Source organism: Stomoxys calcitrans, chromosome 5 (genome assembly GCF_963082655.1).
Source record: "Stomoxys calcitrans chromosome 5, idStoCalc2.1, whole genome shotgun sequence".
In the NCBI taxonomy this organism is placed as follows: domain Eukaryota; kingdom Metazoa; phylum Arthropoda; class Insecta; order Diptera; family Muscidae; genus Stomoxys; species Stomoxys calcitrans.
Window position 1 is genome coordinate 104,439,250 of NC_081556.1, and position 18,760 is coordinate 104,458,009.

At 39.5% G+C, this 18,760-nt stretch overlaps 1 protein-coding gene across 1 annotated transcript; it reads left to right on the forward strand.

Moving 5' to 3' along the window:
• The first annotated feature begins 802 nt into the window (after positions 1–802).
• On the forward strand, positions 803–18,244 carry LOC106086803 (probable peroxisomal acyl-coenzyme A oxidase 1). Its single transcript, XM_059368847.1, has 7 exons — positions 803–995; positions 5,942–6,101; positions 9,645–9,937; positions 14,178–14,622; positions 14,696–14,801; positions 17,627–17,782; positions 17,840–18,244. The coding sequence occupies exons 1-7, from the start codon at positions 815–817 to the stop codon at positions 18,098–18,100; spliced, it is 1,602 nt and encodes a 533-aa protein (XP_059224830.1). The 5' UTR covers positions 803–814; the 3' UTR covers positions 18,101–18,244.
• The last annotated feature ends 516 nt before the right edge of the window (positions 18,245–18,760 follow it).

The window sequence follows — 18,760 nt, forward strand, 5'->3', positions numbered from 1 at the left end:
CTGTTATAGCTCCCATATAAACCGATTTCCCGATTTGACTTCTTGAGCCCCTGGAAGCTGCAATTTTTGTCCGATTTGGCTGAAATTTTGCACGCGGTTTTCTGTTTTCAACAGCTGTGCCAAGTACGGTCTAAATCGGCCAAGAACCTGATATAACTGCCATATAAATCGATCTCTCGATTTGACTTTTTGAGCCCGTGGAAGCTGCAATTTTTGTTCGATTTGGCTGAAACTTTGCACGCGGTGGTGTGTTACGATTTCCAACAACTGTGTCAAATACGGTCCAAATCAGTCTATAACCTGATATAGCTCCCATGTAAACCGGCCTATTTATCATCCTTGTTCGGTTCCTAGAAGCTTTAATTTTTGCTGGTTTGACAGAAGTTTTGGAACTTAAGGCACTTTTACTTGTTTATTCTGCCATTTAAAATAAAAAATTCTTAATCTGATAGAAAATATTTTTCACCAAAGTGAATGTTTCCTTAAAAAGTTGAAAATTTGATCATCTGTAAAATTAAGTTTTCTAATCTTTGGCTCGAATCTTTAAAATATGGATAAACATGTTTTTAGTGTAGATCTTGCCTGTTTACGCAGCAGCTTTTTAAGACCAAATAATCACTCACCCTCACCTGTAAATTCATTTTAGTATTACCTATACAAATAATTAGTCTATAATTCGTCACTGCTACGCTTTGTAGTCAGCTTCCTCTGCTGAATAGTAGTAGTAGGCTAATATGACAGCGCTTAACGTAAACTTCGACTTACACATTTATATTTATGGAGTCGATTTTTAGAGCTCGTTCGTGAAAGGTGTATGTCGCTTGCTAAGATCAAAAAACAAGTGTTCAAGAATATGAGCATTAGTGACAGCATTATCCCTACAAGTATTAATACTGATATTCAAAAGGAAAGACAAAATGCTACTTTTAATGTGGAAGAATTTGCCGAATGGTGGCATGGTGGTGTTGAGAAATTAAAGTTTAAAAGATTCGTGGGTAAGTTTGTATCGACTCGATTTGATAAGGCAAACTCAAAGCACACAATAAAACGAGAAATATTTTAATAACGTTTGCATGAGTATGTGCGCTATTTAAATATTTATATACGTTCTATTGAATAAAAATTATTGAAATTCAGAGAATACAATTAAAATTTGGTTTAAAAAAAGTTTGCTGAGACCAAATACCTTACCCCTGAGAAATTTTAGCTGTTTGCAGCAACCCGAAATACAGACATATGTACGATCATGGCTTTATCGACTCAGAATGTCAAGACGGCTGGATAAGATGGGTATTTATTAATATAATCCATACACAATCTCATGCAGTTCGATGGAATATTGTAGGAACTACGTCCTCATAGGTGTATATATATCTAAATCTGAACCGATTTTTGACCAAAATTTATGGCACTTATCTTTGGGCTAAAATTTCGTGATCATTGGGTAACAAATGCGATCTCCGCTTGATTACAAAAAGGGGTTATAGACCAGACGGAAAAACGGTGCAGAAAGGATAAGCGGACAGACGGACATGGCTAAATCAAATCAAGAAGATGTTCTGAATGAAACCACACATTTTATAATAGCCTCAGTAGCGGCACAGGGTTCAGTTGATGTTTCAACCATAGATTCTTTATAAGTATGAACTTTACTTACATATTTCATGCTACAACATAAAGTCCTCAAATGAATTCCTTAGAAAGTACCAAATCGAATAAGATTTGCACCCACTAGAGGCTCAAGAAGTTAAGGTCGATTTTTAAGCTATTACCTTTTTGGCGACAGCTCACTTTTCGTGTTTTGCTTCACTGTCAAACATCTTGGTCTATAATTTAACCATGAATCGTTTCACTAATAAACAACGCTTGCAAATTATTGAATTTTATTATCAAAATACGTGCTCTGTTAAGAAGTTCATCGTGCGCTTCTTCCATTTTATGGTCAGAGCTCATTTTTGGCTGAATGGGTAAGTAAATAAGCAGAATTGTCGATTTTGGAGTGAATATCAGCCAGAAGCATTGCAAGAGCTACCAACGTATCCAGAAAATGTCACAGTTTGGTGCGGTTTATGGGCTGGTGGTATCATTGGACCGTACTTCTTCAAAGATGATGCGAACCATAACGTAACTGTGAATGGTGAGTGCTACCATAAGATTATATCCAACTTTTTTTTTGCCCAAAATGCAAGGCGTGGATGGCGTGTGGTTTCAATATGACGGTGCCACATGCCACATAGCATGCGTAACAATGGAGTTATTGGGAGGCGCGTTCTGTGAACATTTTATTTCGGAACCGGTCAATTGGCAGCTAAATCTAAAGAGACTTAAGAGGTTATGGATTGAGCATAGGAGCATGCATGGATTGAGCACTTGAGGTCGAGTGCAAGGCACAGTCTTGGATTGACGGAACCCTAGTATTGCCATCATGTTACACGGATGGATCAAAGCTAGGGGACACAGTGGGCCTGGGAGTCTACGTTGAGAACCCAGGGACTGAGATCTGTTTTAGACTGCATGACCATAATACGGTCCTGCAGGGGGAGATGTGGACGATCACGGAATGCGTGAGGTGGTGTGGTGTTCACGCGAGGACGTCAAGTCCTTACGGACAGTAAAATGGCCATATGGGCAATAAAAACCGGGAGGGTAAGATCACGAACAGTCTTGCAGTGCAAGAAGGAGATTAACGGCTTCTGTGAGGATGACATAATCAGCATCGTTTGGGTGCCGGGCCATAACGAAGTAAGTGGAAATGAAAGGGCAGCCGATTTGGCAGTGAAGGTCAGAGAACTGCCGTCGATAAACTTGGCTAACCCGAAGTCTTTCGGGTCGACGCAGTCCGATTTTACGGCGTGGGCGGCAAACGCGCATGTAACACTGTGAAACAGCGAAACAGTCGGTAAGACGGCGAAAATCCTATGGGATGGGCTATTAGTGAAAGCAAGTAAGAAGGAGGTCAATATAGCTTTTGGTATCATAACGGGACACATAGGACTACGAGCTCATTTATGCAAAATTGTTGCGGCAAGTGAAAGCATGTGGGGAAGATGATGAGACGTTGGAGCATTTCCTATTTCATTACCCGTCTTTCACGGTTAACAGACACCGGTTATTAGGCGGGGACATGAACCTACTTAGGGGAGTGGTATGGAAAACAATTAAGGATTTTGTAAGTAACACGGAATTCCTTACTTAAAATTTTCTTTTTCGAGGTTGCTTTTAGTTTTTAGAGCGCACAACAAGCCGACTACGGGCTAAGGTATATGCCCATAGTGACATGGGGTGGATTAATATTTGCACCCTCTTTCCAACCTAACCTAACCTATATCTAAAGACAGATCGATTTCGCCCATTTACAAACCCAGACGACCTACACTAATAAGAAGTAGGTGTACAAAATTTCGAGATGCAAATTTTAATCGTACTTTGGACTTGATTAACTCAAATCAACAAGCGGTTATTAGTTCATTGGTTTACTTAACAACAGATTTATTTCTACATCTCTTTGCCGCAGTTATGTTGGGGGGTTAGAAAGGTTAACGGCTTCTAGATCGGCTAGATCGCCTTTAAATGTCATGACAATCAAGAATGACAAAGTTTGTTTACCTCTATGGTATGAAGGAGGATATTAAAATACTTGGGCAACTGAAAAGATGGGCCGCTTGCTCACTTGACTCAAGTCAGCAAGTGGTTATTATTGTAGTTCTTTGGTTTTCTTAACAACGGGTCTAAATCTACATCTCCTTGCCGCAGTTATGTTGGGGCTTAAAAAGGTTAACGGCTTCAGTGCTCAACCTTTTTACGCAAATAGTATCGAGATTTGTGAACAAAATTGCTACAACATGTTGCTCCAACATATTAATTATCAGTGCGTATTTATATACAAAATAATAACCTTTGCGCTGACAAATCTACAAAAAAACTCTATGTTAATGGTGCCGCCTTCGTTGTAATTAGTTGGACGACCTTTGTGTAAATTAAAGCCTCTAATAAATTCTATTAAATTCTGTATCAAGTTTTTTTGATAATTGTTTTTTTTATATCCACCACCATCGGATAGGGGTATACTAATCTAGTCACTCCGTTTGTAACATATCGAAATATTGATCTAGGACCCGATAAAGTATATATATTCTTGATTGTCTCGCTCTTCTGAGTCGATCTAGATGTGTCTGAGTCGATCTAGGTGTGTCGAAATGACGATAGCGATCGAACGCGTAAAGCTAGCCGCTTCAAATTTTGCACAGATAGTTACTATTTATGTGGGTCATTGAGGATTGCAAATGGGCAATATCGGTTCAGAGTTGGATATAGCTCCCATATAAACCGACCACCCGATTTGACCTCTTGAGCCTCAATTTTCATCCGATTTGGCTGAAATTTTGCACATAGTGTTCTGTTATGAATTCTACCAATTGTGTCAAGTACGGTCCAAATCGGTCTATAACCTCATATAGCTTCCATATCAACCGATCTCCCGATTTAATTTCTTGAGCCCCTGATAGCTACAATTTTCATCCGATTTGGCTAAAATTTCGTACGTGGTGTTTCATTAAGGCTTTCACCAACTGTGCCAAGTAGGGTTTAAATCGGTCGATAACTTGACTTAGTTCCCATATAAACTAATCCCCCGATTTGACTTCTTGAGCTTACAAGCCGCAATTTTTGTCCGATTTGGCTTTAATTTTGCACATATTGTTCTGTTATGACTTTCAACATCTATGCTAAGTACGGTTCAAATCGGTCAAATCGGTCTAGCTCCCATATAAACCGATCTCCCGACTTGACTTCTTGAGCCCCTGGAAGCCTCAATTTTCATCCGATTTGGCAGAACTTATGTGCCAAGTATGGTTAAAATCAGTTTATAAGCAGATATAGGTCCCATATTTTAGAAGAATCCATGGTGGTGGGTTCCCAAGATTTGACCAGGCCAAACTTAGCACGCTTTTACTTGTTTTGTTTTATTGGTTCAAATGATACGTTTTTATACCCTCCACCATAGAATGGGGGTATACTAATTTCTTCATTCCGTTTGTGACACCTCGAAATATGCGTCTAAGACGTCATAAAGTATATATATTCTTGATCGTCATGACATTTAAAGTCGATCTAGCCATGTCCGTCCGTCTGTCGAAAGCACCCTAACTTTCGAAGGAGTAAAGCTAGGCGCTGGAAATTTGCACAAATACTTCTTATTAGTGTAGGTCGGTTCGGATTGTAAATGGGCCAAATCGATCCATGTTTTGATGTACCTGCCATATAAACCGATCTTGGGTCTTCCGGCAATTGGTATCACTTCCGACAATTGTGCCATGTATGGTCTAAATCGGTTGATAACCTGATGAAGCTGCCATATAATCAGACCTTAGGTCATGACTTCTTGAGCTTCCAGAGAGCTTAATTTTTATCCGATTTGGCTGAAATTTTGCATGAAGTGTTCTGATATGACTCCCAATAACTGTGCAAAGTATAGTCTAAACAGATCTCCCGATTAGACTTCTTGAGCCTCTAGAGAGCGCAATTCCTATCCGATTTGTCTGAAATTTAGCATGATGTGTTTCTTTATGACATCAAACATTTAAAGCGGTTCATCCTGATATAGATGCCATATACACCGATCTTGGGACTTGACTTTTTGAGCTTCTAGAGGGCGAAATCTTATGCCGTTTGGCTGACATTTTGCATGAAGTGTTTCGTTACGATTTCCAACAATTGTGTCAAGTATGGTCTAAATCAGTACATATCCTGATATAGCCACCATATAAATCGATCTTTCGATTAGACTTCTCGAGCTTTTATCCGATATGGCTGAAGATATAAACGTGGTATTTTTGTATGACCAGTACGGTCTATAACTTGATATTGCCCCATACTTAATGTGCTTTTTCTTCTTTTGATTTTTTTGTTTTGCCTAATTAATTTGCTTACATTTCAATTACAGACTCCTACATTCTGGAAGGCACTACTGAAGATCCATATCGTTTACAACACTCTGCCCATGATGAGATATATGCTTCAGGTATTAAAGCCTCTATAAAAGTGGCAACAAAGTTGAGGAAACTACAAGAAATACGAAATCCTGGAGGAGTTGATATCTGGCCGTAAGTTTTTGAGAAATATTGAAAGAATATAATAAGAAATTCCAAATTAAACAATTTTAAAGAGCCTGGGTACGTGGAGCAACAGCGAGAGCCGTTGTCTGGCATTCGAAGCCATCAACACAACTTCCAACAGATGCACATAATCATGTGCATACCATGGAAGTAGTGTAATTGTTGTAGACAAAAAATCTGCCATTACACGAAAACACATGCATTGGGAAAAGTACAGCTAATAGACAGGGTTGTTGTGTACCAAAACAATACCGTATGGTATGGATGATGTGAAACACTTTAAATACCACACGGTATGTTTTGGTATTAATTGGCGGTGTTGCTTTACAATCAGTACTATTGATACCCTATGGTATCCATTATTCTTTGGGTGTATAGGGTATTAGAACTTAGTGCATTTATTTGTAACATACAGAAAGAGTGATAGACCCATTAATAAATATACCGATCGTCTCACAATTACTTTCCAGAATCACTTTTTGATTCTTTCTAGCCATGTCAGTATGGGTTCAAATCACTTGAATTTGAGCACCATTTGGTATAGTAAGGCTATATGTTCGTTGGTGCCTTTTGGAGAAAAACTCTCTGGAAGTTGAATTCATATTTCAAAATAAGGTTCGTACTCTACTTGTGAAACCCTTATTGTCATGATAGGTGGTTTAAGGAAAATATGACCCCCTAACACTTACTAAATGATATTTTTATGTCAGGTTCATTCTGTTTTCCATTGGAGACCCCGTATTACCAGTTCGCGCAACACGCCGCTTGGGGTTGTTGTTATGTATGCTTAGGTTGAAAATATGGTTCGGATATTATTATACACTTAAGCCGGAATGCTGATATTAGGTTTGTACTCTACTCCCAAATATCCTTGAGCCCCATATTTCGGCAAACACGTGGGGTGTTTCGGTGGTTGGTAAGTAAATTTATCCTCTTTGGTGGCTGTTTTGGGGGAGGGGTACCCCCACAAACATTTGGTTCCACATTTGGATATCAGATTCGTAATCCACTCTCAAATACCTTTTATTTGAGCCCCACATTATCATGGTCAGTAAATAAGTGCTGTTTGGGGGTTGTTTTGGGAAAGGAGAGGTACCCCAGGAACTTAGTCCCAAAGGTGTAAATCAATTTCGAGATCTACTCCCAAATACCTTTTATTTGAGCTCTATTGCCATGGTCGGTAAATATGCCGGACTTAGGGGTGTTTTGGGTGTGGGTCGGCCGCCCAAACGATTGACTCCATTTTTGATTATCATCACTCTCAAATACCTTTCATTTGAGTGATTGGTCTATAAATATATTTGGTGGGTTTTGAGGGTGGGGAGGCCTCCATAGGTACCCCAGCCGAATTTTGGATAGGAATTTTTTTTATTTTAGGTTACTTAAAGAGAGCACACAAAATTTCGCTTAATTCGGACTGCCCATCTCCGAGATTTGGTGTTTCTGAAAATTAGGGTAAGGGGAAGGGTACGCCCCCTTCAGATATCAGAAAAATGTACTACCCTGTTTTCAACATGGGATCATTATGTACCACCTGTGAAAAGTTTAAGAAAATCGGTTTTGCCGTATATGAGTCATTTCGTTTGCAACACATCGAAATATTAATTTCCGATCCTACAAAGTATATATTGGGTTGCCCAAAAAGTAATTGCGGATTTTTCATATAGTCGGCGTTGACAAATTTTTTTCACAGCTTGTGACTCTGTAATTGCATTCTTTCTTCTGTCAGTTATCAGCTGTTACTTTTAGCTTGCTTTAGAAAAAAAGTGTAAAAAAAATATATTTAACTAAAGTTCATTCTAAGTTTTGATAAAAATGCATTTACTTTCTTTTAAAAAATGCGCAATTACTTTTTGGGCAACCCAATATATTTCGGATCGTCGTAAAATTCTAAGAGGATTTAACGATGTCCGTGTGTCTGTCTGTCCGTCAGTCGAATTACTCTACAGCCTGTAAAAATTGAGATATAGAGCTGAAATTTGGCACAGATACGTCTTTTTGATGCACGCTGGTTAAGTTCTTCAACGGGCCAAATTGGACCGTATTTTGATATAGCTGCTATATAGACCGATCTGCCGATAAAGGGTCTAATGCCCATAAATGCTTTATTTTTTGTCCGATTTCGCTGAAATTTGAAACAGTGAGTAGTTTAAGGCTTCCCGACATCTGATCCAAATATGGTTTAGATCGTACTATATTTATATATAGCTGACATGTATACCGATAGACAGATAAAGGGTCTAAAGCCCATAAAAGCTTTATTTATTACCCGATTACGCTGAAATTTGAAACAATCGGTTATTTAAGCCTACCGACATTTGACCTACATATGGTTCAGATTGGACTATATTTAGATATAGCTGCCATATAGACCGATCTGCCGATAAAGGGTCTAATGCCCACAAATACTTTATTTTTCATCCGATATCGCTGAAATTTGGAACAGAGCGTAGTTTTAAGCCTCACAATATCCGACCTAAATATGGTACAGATCGGACTATTTTTATATATAGCTGCCATATATACTGATCTGCCGATAATGGGTCTGAAGCCCATAAAAGCTTGATTTTTGAACCGATTTCGCTGAAATTTGAAACAGTGAGTTATTTTAAGCCTCCTGACATCTGAACGATATATGGTTCAGATCGGACTATATTTAGATATAGCTGCCATATAGACCGATCTCCGGATAAAGGATCTAAAGCCCATAAAAGCTTTATTTTTTTTATGCGATTTCGCTGAAATTTGAAACAGTGAGTAGTTTCAGGCTTCCCGACATCTGACCCAAATATGATTCGGATCGGACTATATTTATATACAGCTGCCATATAGACCGATCTCCCGATAAAGGTTCTGAAGCCCATAAAAGTTTTATTTTTTATTCGATTTCGCTGAAATTTGAAACATTGGGTAATTTAAGGCCTCCTAACATAGGAACCAAATATGGTTCTGATCGGACTATATTCAGATATAGCTATCATATAGACCGATCTGCCGATAAAGGGTCTGAAGCCAATAAAAGCTTTATTTATTATCCGATTTCGCTGAAATTTGAAACAGTGAGAAGGTAAAGGCCTCCCAATATCCGACCTTATTATGGTTCTGATCGAACTATATTTAGATATAGCTGCCATATAGACCGATCTGCCGATAAGTGGACTGAAGCCCATAAAAGCTTTATTTATTACCCGATTTCGCTGAAATTTGAAACACCGAGTTTTTCTGAGCCTCCCGATATCTAATCTTTATATGTTTCAGATCGGTTTATATTTGGATATAGCTACCAAAAAGACCAATATTTTTTTTCTACCAAATTGAATAGTGACTTATTTATATCGGACCATTCAATGTCTGTGCCGAATTTGGATGCTTAAGTTATCCAATTTTCACCGAATTGTGACGAAAAGGGGTTTACATATATACCCGAGGTGGTGGGTATCCAAAGTTCGGCGCGGTCGAACTTAATGCCTTTTTTACTTGTTATATATAATATGATATTTGTTATATTATATATTTTTGTTTTGTTTCCAGTGGTCTTTATCTAAGTTCCCAGTTATGGGGTGCTTTGCCACGCGCCAATCCATTTTCCGTACACTTTGCCATAGCGCTCGATGCCATACGTAAACAGGGTACCGATGAACAGTTTGAGATGTATGGTAAACGTGCGGAAAATTTGGAAATATGCTTTGCCTTTGCCCAGACAGAATTGGGTCATGGAACATATCTGCGTGGGCTGGAGACTAGAGCTGATTTTGAACGGGCTACGGATGAGTTTGTAATGAATACCCCTACTATATCATCCTACAAATGGTGGCCAGGTGGATGTGAGTATAAACAAGAACATTTAGGTTTAATAAGATCAATTTTTTGTACCCTACACCACCACTGTGGTGCAGGGTATCATAATTTAGTGCATTTGTTTGTAACACCCAGACGGAAGAGAGATTGACCCATTATTAAGTATACGGACAGACTCACTTTCTGATTCGATTTAGTAATGTCCGTCGAAATTTGGAGCACTGAAATTTCAACAGATGAGTCTGAAGTGGACTATGAGGAATATTTATAAAAAATCAATTATAATTTGGATTATACAAAAACAGCAATGGTTCCTTAGAACTAGTTCCGATTTTGTTTACCTAAAACTATGACTGGAATCAAATTTCAATCGATTTTTCCGTTTAGTTCGGTTTCTACTTCAAACAATTTATATAAAATATTCATTATTTATAGAAAGTCCATTGTTATAACATTCCTTTCCCCTCCTCTATTCCTTGCTTAAAGTGGGGCAATCTGCTAACTACGCCATTGTGGTAGCCAATCTATATATTGACAACGTGGCCAAAGACGTCGCCCTTTTTATAGTTCAATTGCGCGATGAAAATACTCACATGCCAATGCCGGGCATCGATATTGGAGACATTGGAATCAAAATGAGCTTTAATGCTTCGAATAATGGATATTAGGGAATGAAGAATGTTCGTATACCTCGCACCAATATGTTGATGCGTCATGCCCAAGTTCATCGTGATGGTAGTTTCGAGAAAAGTCCATTAACAGCCTTAACTTTTTTCCCCATGGTCATAGGACGAGTTGTGGTAAATGAGAGCAGTGCGGCTTTGCTATCGATGGCCGCAACAATTGCCACCAGATATTCGGCTGTGCGAAGACAAGGTGCCATAAACGAAAAGTAAGTAAAATGATCCACGAACCAATGAAGTACATCCATTAGATGGGGTTAATTTGTATGGATAAAAAATGTCCAAACGATTATTAAAATCGAAATTTGCAAAGAATTCTAAGTATAGTTCTAAAATCGAAATTAAGCTTCCGGGTTTTAAAGACAAAGTTCTTAGAAAAGCCGACTACGAAATGGTTTTAGTTACGATCTTTGGATCTTTTATAAGGGAGCTATACCAAAAAGTATACCGATTGGCCAGTTTACAATCTTAACCAACCTTCAATAAATAAGGAGCTAGCGAAATTCATTTAAAAGACTGTATGTCTAATTCGATTTTGAATGGCCAGTTTGGCCCATTGCGATACCAAGGTGAAAAAATAAGTGTAGGTGAGAAAGTTTAAAAGGTGGTCAGACCCAGAGATGAGCACCAGTCCACTTAGAACAAATTGGATTAGTGTAGTAACCGCCGAGTCGAGTGGAGTGTTTTCATTTCGCTCCTCAAAGGAAAATATCCGAATCTTGGAACAGGTACTACCTATTACGAAAAATAAAAAAAAAATTAAAGCCTTTGGGAGTGTCAAAATACTGGAGAGACCTACTAGAGTGGGCCGATTAGTATGGAAGAAAAAGGGATTGTACTGAGTAAAAAAAGTCCGCTAGACCATACGTCTAGGGTGAAAACCGAGCCTTAAGGTTTTGATTTCTCAGACTTTTGACACGTTTTTATACCCTACACCACTACTGTGGTACAGGGTATTATAACTTAGTGAATTAGTTTGTAACACCCAGAAGGATGAGAAATAGATTCATTGATAAGTGTACCGATCGACTCAGAATCACTTTCTGATTCGATTTAGCTATGTCCGTCTGTCTGTCTGTCCGTCCGTCTGTTTGTCCGTCTGTCCCTGTTAATTTGTGTACAAAGTACAGGTCGCAGTTTTCATCCGATCGTCTTCAAATTTGGTATGGGCATGTTTTTCGGCCTAGAGACGAAGCCTATTGAAATTGGAAAAAATCGGTTCAGATCTGGATATAGCTCCCATGCATATATTCGTCCGATTTTCAGTAATAATGCTATAAAATGGTCATTTGTTAACCGATTCTCTCGTAATTTGGCAGGAAGGATTCTTTTAGGACTCTCGACATTACCGGTGAACTTCATGGAAATCGGTTCAGATTTAGATATAGCTCTCATATATATATATCGCCCGATTTTCACTCCTAGAGCCACTGCAAGCACATTTATTGACCAATCTGGCCAAAATATTGCACGACGCTTTTCTCGACGACTACCACAATATACATGGACTTCAGTCAAAATCGGTTCAGATTTAGATATAGCTCCCATATATATGTTCGTCCGATTTCCAGTGATATTGCTATAAAATGGTCTTTTGTTAACCGATTTTCTCGAAATTCGGCAGGAGAGATTTTCTCTTGACTCTCAATATTACTGATGAATTTCATGGAAATTGGTTCAGATTTAGATATAGCTCATATATATATATATATATCGCCCTATTTTAACTTCTAGAGTCACAGCAAGCGTATTTATTGACCCATCTTGCCAAAATTTTGCAAAACGCTTTCCTCGATGACTGCCACAGTATTTGAGGAGTTTGCTCGAAATCGGTTCAGATTTAGGTATAGTTAAACGATTCTGTCGAAATTTCGCAAGAAGGATTTTCTTGTGACTTTCAATATAACTGGTGAATCTTATAGAAATCGGCCCAGATTTAGATATAGCTGTCATATATGTATATGGCAGATCGGCAAATCGGCAGTCTATATGGCAGCTACATCGAAATATAGTCCGATTTGAACCATATTCGGTTCGAATATCGGTAGGCACAGTACAACTCACCGTTCTAAATTTCAGCGAAATCGTGTAATAAATGCCACAATTATGGGCTTAAGTCTAAAAACCGGCAAATGGGTCTATATGTCAGCTATATCAAAACATAGTCCGATTTGGACCCTATTTGGTTTGAACATGGGTAGGCAACTCACCGTTCCAAATTTTATCGAAAACAGGTAATAAATGCGGCAATTATGGGCTTAAGATTAAAAATAGGCAGATCGGTCTATATGGCAGCTATATCAAAACATAGTCCGATTTGAACCATATTCGGTTCGAACAATAAATGCGGCAATTATGGTCTTAAGGCTTAAAATCGGCAGATCGGTCTACATGTCCGCTATATCAAAATTTAGTCCGATTTGAACCATATTCAGTGCGAACATCGGTAGGCATAGTACAACTCACGGTTCCAAATATCAGTGAATTCGGGTAATAAATGCGGGCTTAAGATTTATGGGCTTAAGACTAAAAATCGGCAGACCGGTGTATATGGCAGCTATATCGAAACATAGTCCGATTTGGACCATATTCGGTTCGGACAACGGTACCGCTCTGAATTTCAGCGAAATCGGGTAATAAATGCGACAATTATGGTCTTAAGACTAAAAATCGGCAGATCGGTCTATATGGCCCATATTCGGTTCGGACAACGGTAGGCATAGTACAACTAACCGTTCTGAATTTCAGACCACAGTGCATCGGTCTGAAGCATCTGGTAAACGAACGGAGTTTCGATCGTGTGTTAAACTCTGAAGAGGATCCACCCATACAGATTATGAACTTCGAGTATAGAGGGGATATCTTAACGCTGCACTTTGAGCCAGCGGAATGTGTTGATACCGTCAAAAAGCTTGTTAGAAATATCCACACTCCCTGGGGCGTAAAGCTCGACCTTGCGAGAAAGATCGACACGCCCCAGCTCACAAAGCCGACGGTCGTCATCAAGGATGAGGGTCTTAAATAAGCAAAACCAAGAGTTGGTCGTGGGGAAATGGGAGGTCTTCCACAGGGTGGAGAGGGCGAAGAAACTATCCTTTTGTTGGGCATTGATCTCCGTGACACTTTTGGGTAAGACTTCTATGGAAAGATGGCATGGCGTACTATGGAAAAGAACAGCTAGGGTGAAAGGTGTCAGGCTTGTGTTAGTGCCGTGCTTACATTGTAGACACGTTTTCGCGGTATATTCGGTATAAGTACGACCTACCAATGTATGGCCTTCACACCTAATATGGCCGATGAGTTATTCTAACCAAATGCCGAAACGCATTCCTTAGTGGTTGATGTGTGTTGCGATCTCTGGCTTTACTTTTCCATTGCAAAAATCTTCGATCATTGAGCTCATATCGAAAGAGAAAATACGAAAAATTCTGAAAATAAATGATCTTCATCCTAACAGGCAAATAAACTTTAAAAAATGTTCAAAAACTTTAAATAAATTGTATCCTCTTTTTCCTTTTCAGTGGTCAAGAAAGACAAATTATTGACCATACCACACAATAAATGAAACTTTTTCCCGAAATAGCCTCCAGCATAGCCTACAAATTGACGGCAGTAAAATTAAGGCAGTTATTTAATGAAATTTCCCTGGAGCTTAAGCAAGGCAAATATGAGAGAGTACCTGAATTACATGCTGTTTCCTGTTGCATGAAAGTATTAAGTTCAAAGGATGCAGCAGCAGGTGCAGAACGTTTGCGCTTGGCCTGTGGAGGTCATGGATATTTAAATTCTTCGGGATTGGCGAGTATTTATCTGGATGCCACTGCGGCCTGTACTTACGAAGGTGAAAATACAGTACTCCTAATGACCGTTGGACGATATCTTATGAAGATGTATAGATTTGCGTGCGATGGTAAAATGTTGCCCCCTTCAGCAGAGTACTTGTGTGAAGCTCTTAGAGCAGGGGAAAGTGTAAAGTGGACAGGATCTTGGACGAATATGTTGAAAATTCTGCAAACAACAGCAGCAAGGTGAGAGGGAAAACATCAAAATAAATTGTTTTGAAAAAGTGTTGATCTTTTTTTTATTCTCCTAAATTTTTAGCAAACTTCGCTTGGCTTTTGAAAATTATTTGGACGGACGCAACGATGGTCTATCTGAAAGTGATGCCCTAAGTAATGCGGGAATTGGTGTGACTCAAGCTGCAGAGGTAGATAAATGAAAAACAAGTCAAAGCGTACTAAGTTCGGCCGGGCCGAATATAGGAAATCCACCACCCTGGATTCTGCTAAAATATAGGAGCTATATCTGGTTGTTGATCGATTTGGACCGTACTTGGCACAGTTGCTAAGACTCATAACAGAACACTATATGAAAAATTTCAGCCAAATCGGACAAAAAATGCGGCTTCCTGGGGGTCAAGAAGTCAAATCGGGAGATCAGTTTATATGGGAGCTATATCCAAATCTCAACCGATATCGGCCATTTGCTATCCCCAATGACCTACATCAATATTAAGTATCTGTGCAAAATTAAAAGCGGCTAACTTTAGGCGTTCGACCGCTATCGTGTTTTCGACAGACGGATATGGCTAGTTCGACTCAGAATGGAGAGACGATCAAGAATATATGTACTTTATGGGGTCCTATTCTCTTACTGACGAACGTGTATCATAAAGTGTCATCCTGCAGAGTCTTATTTATTTTGCAGGGACACCAAACTGAGACATGGCTTGAAATACCTTTGAACGTATAGGGGTATCGAAAGCGGCTTTGTAGTCAACAAAGAGATAATAGGTGTTGATTTGTCTTTCTAGGGTCTTTTTAAGGATTTGGCGCAGTGTGAATATCTGGTATAGGGTGGATTTTCCAGGTCTTAAGCCGCATTGATGGGGCCCAATTATCTCATTGACGTTAGGTTTTAATCTTTCACTCAGTACGGGGTAGGAGACTTTTTCCTCTGTAGTTGGCACATTCTGTCTTGTCTCCTTTCTTGTATACGAGACATGTATGCTAAGGTTTCAATCATCTGGTATGCGTTCTTTTGGCCAGATTACGCAGACAAGCTGATGCATACGCCTTATGATCGTGTCGCCTCCAGTTTTAAACAGTTGAACCGTCGGCTCCTGCTGCCTTGTTGTTCTTCAGTCGGGTCACTACTACTTGAACCTCATTTTGACTAGGAGGTAAACGTTCTATACCATCTTCAGAGATTGGTTCTGCGGTATCCTCTTCGCCACCATTACCGGACACTAGCAGTTGGGTAAAATGTTCCTTCCATATCCTCAGCATGTAATCTGTGTCAGTTACCAGATTTCCTTCTTTGTCTCTGCAGGAGGATGTGCCTGCACCAAAGCCATCTGTTTGACGTATAATTCTTTGTTAGTATTTCCGGACTTCATTCTATCTCCTGTACATCTCAATTCGCTCACACTCACGTTTTTCTTTTTCTTTTTACTTCTGCGGAATAGGCGTTTCTGCTCTCTTCTTTTCTTTCGATACCTCTCCTTCATCTGGCGTGTTACTACTGATTGCAGGGTTGCTCTGTATGCCGTATTCTTGGCTTCAGTAGCACCTCGACACTCTATTCGCCCCATGGATCGATCGAACATCTAACACGCTGGATGAATACCTTCTATCTATCACAAAATGATCAATTTGGTTCCTCATGTTTTGGTCGGGCGACATGCGGCTTTTTGGGCGACATGTGGCCTTGTGAATATTTTTATGTTGAAATCTGGTGCTGCTAACTACCAAGTTTTTTGCCGCGGCAACATCTGTTAGCCTCAATCCATTATCGGGCGTTATCTCTGGGAGGCTTAACTTTCCGACTTTCTTTCCCTAGCTTCGCATTAATATCTCCCAGAACAATTTTAATATCATGGGCGGGATAGAGATCATATTCTCTCTCTAGGCGCTTGTAAAAAATATCCTTGGTCTGCTTGTAATTGTCTTCCGTCGGGGCATTGGCACAAATAAGGCTTATGTTGAAGAATTTGGCTTTTATGCGGATTGTGGTTAGCCTCTCATGCGCCGGAGTAAAGCTTGATACTAGGTCTCCGACTAACCACAAATCCACAGCCAAATTCATGCCTCGTGTTATGGCAGCTTTAGTAATGTTCGTCTCTGTTTGGTGTTGTTGTAACGCCATTCCCGGTCCATCGCACTTCCATTAAGGCGGTAATATCTGCCTTGTACTTCTCCAATACATCCGTCAACCCATATACTGCACCTTCCCTATAGAGAGTGCGGACGTTCCTGGTGTTGATCCGCAAATCCAAATCAAAAATTTTCCAAATTTTGCCCATGGACATCCATTAAGGAAAAGGGGCAAACTTCTCACATATCAGTGAGTGCAGTCCGATTCAAGTTTTAAGCTCAAAGATAATGGGCCTCCTTTTTATAGCCGAGTCCTTAAGGCGTGCCGCAGTGCGACACCTCTTTGGAGAGAAGTTTTACATGGCACAGTACCTCACAAATGTTGCTAGCATTAGGAGGGGTAAACCACCGTTGAAATTTATTTCTGATGGTTTCGCCAGGATTCGAATCCAGATGTTCAGCGCATAGGCGGCCATGCTAACCTCTGCTCTACGGTGGCCTCCTAGATACGCAAATCATGGTTCCTTTTTCGTTTGCATGGGTCGTCGAGGACCCCCATGCCCGTTTTTTACTATTCCTTTGTTTCTCATAGTGATTCTTATAGTTTTCCAGAGGCGCATCGCACATGTATGCCACCTCCAGCCGCCCTAATCTGGGAACAGACGCTGATGTCGGCCGTTGGTTATTTGAAAGCGCCAATAACTCGCCTTGTCATCTCGAGTATCTTTGGCACTCAGCATTTACAACGACTTTAATTAAGAGTCAGTGCCACCTGACTCCTCACTGGGACCCTCCTCTTGAAATCGAAATCATAGCTCCTATTTTCGTTCATTTCATTTTTGCAAACGTTGCTTTTTTCTGCCAATTGCTTCTAAGCTTCCATTACCTTCGGCTTAGATAAAGGATGTATAATATTCATATTTAACCTTCTTTTCAGCTTCATGCCCGCTGTTTTGTGGCCTCTACATTTTTCGAGGAAATTACAGGACCTCAAAGCAAAATACGCAGCCCACATTTAAATCAAGTTATGGAAAATCTTTTGGAGTTATTTTTGCTGAATACTGTGGGCCAACAATTGTCCCACGTATTGAGGGTAAGTCTGGGAGTTGTCTTTTTAGAACACCCATTTGACCTCTTTTACTCTTCTTAGATCATTAATATGAGTGCTGAAGACTTGTGTTCCTTGCAAAAGCGTTTGGAAAATGCTCTAAAGAAAATTCGACCAGAAGCTGTGGCAATTTGTGATGGTTTTGATTGGCATAATCGAAATCTTGTCTCCACTCTAGGTTGCTACGATGGCAATGTCTACGAACGTATTTTCGAAGCAGCCAAAAGTAATCCTCTAAATAAACAACCGGTGCCTGAAGTATTTCACACTGATTTGAGGCCCTTTTTAAAATCAAAAATTTAGCACTAACTTTGCTTTGCGAAGAGTTAAACTAAATTTAGGATTGATAGCCGGTGGGAAAAGAAAATGGAAATTTTTTACTTGAACATTGTTAATGATTTTAAATGAATTTTTTAATTATTATATAATAAAGCGATTATTTTATTATTTTATTTTTTTTATACCTTCCAAAATAGGATAGTGTTGTACTTATTTCGTTATTCCGTTTGCAACACTCCGAAATATTGACCTGAGACCCAACAAATTATATATATTCTTGGTCGTCTGGACATTCTTAGTCGATTTTGCTATGTATGTCCGTTCGACTGTCTGTCTGTCGAAGCCACGCTAACTTTCGAGGGAGTAAAGCTAGGTGCTTGATGTTATGCAAAAATACTTCTTATTAGTACAGGTCGGTTGGGATTTTAAATGGGCCAAATCGGTCTATGTTTTGGTATAGCTGCCATATGATGCGATATCGGATCATATCAGCCTCTAGAGGGCGCAATTCTTATCCGATTTGGCTGAAATTTAGCATGAAGTGTTTTAGTTTGACCACAAATAATTGTGCTAAGTATGGTTAAAATCCTTATACAGCTCCCATATAAACTGATTTCGGATCTTGATTTTTTGAGCCGCTAGAGGACGCAATTCTTATCCGATTTGGCTGAAAATCTGCATGAA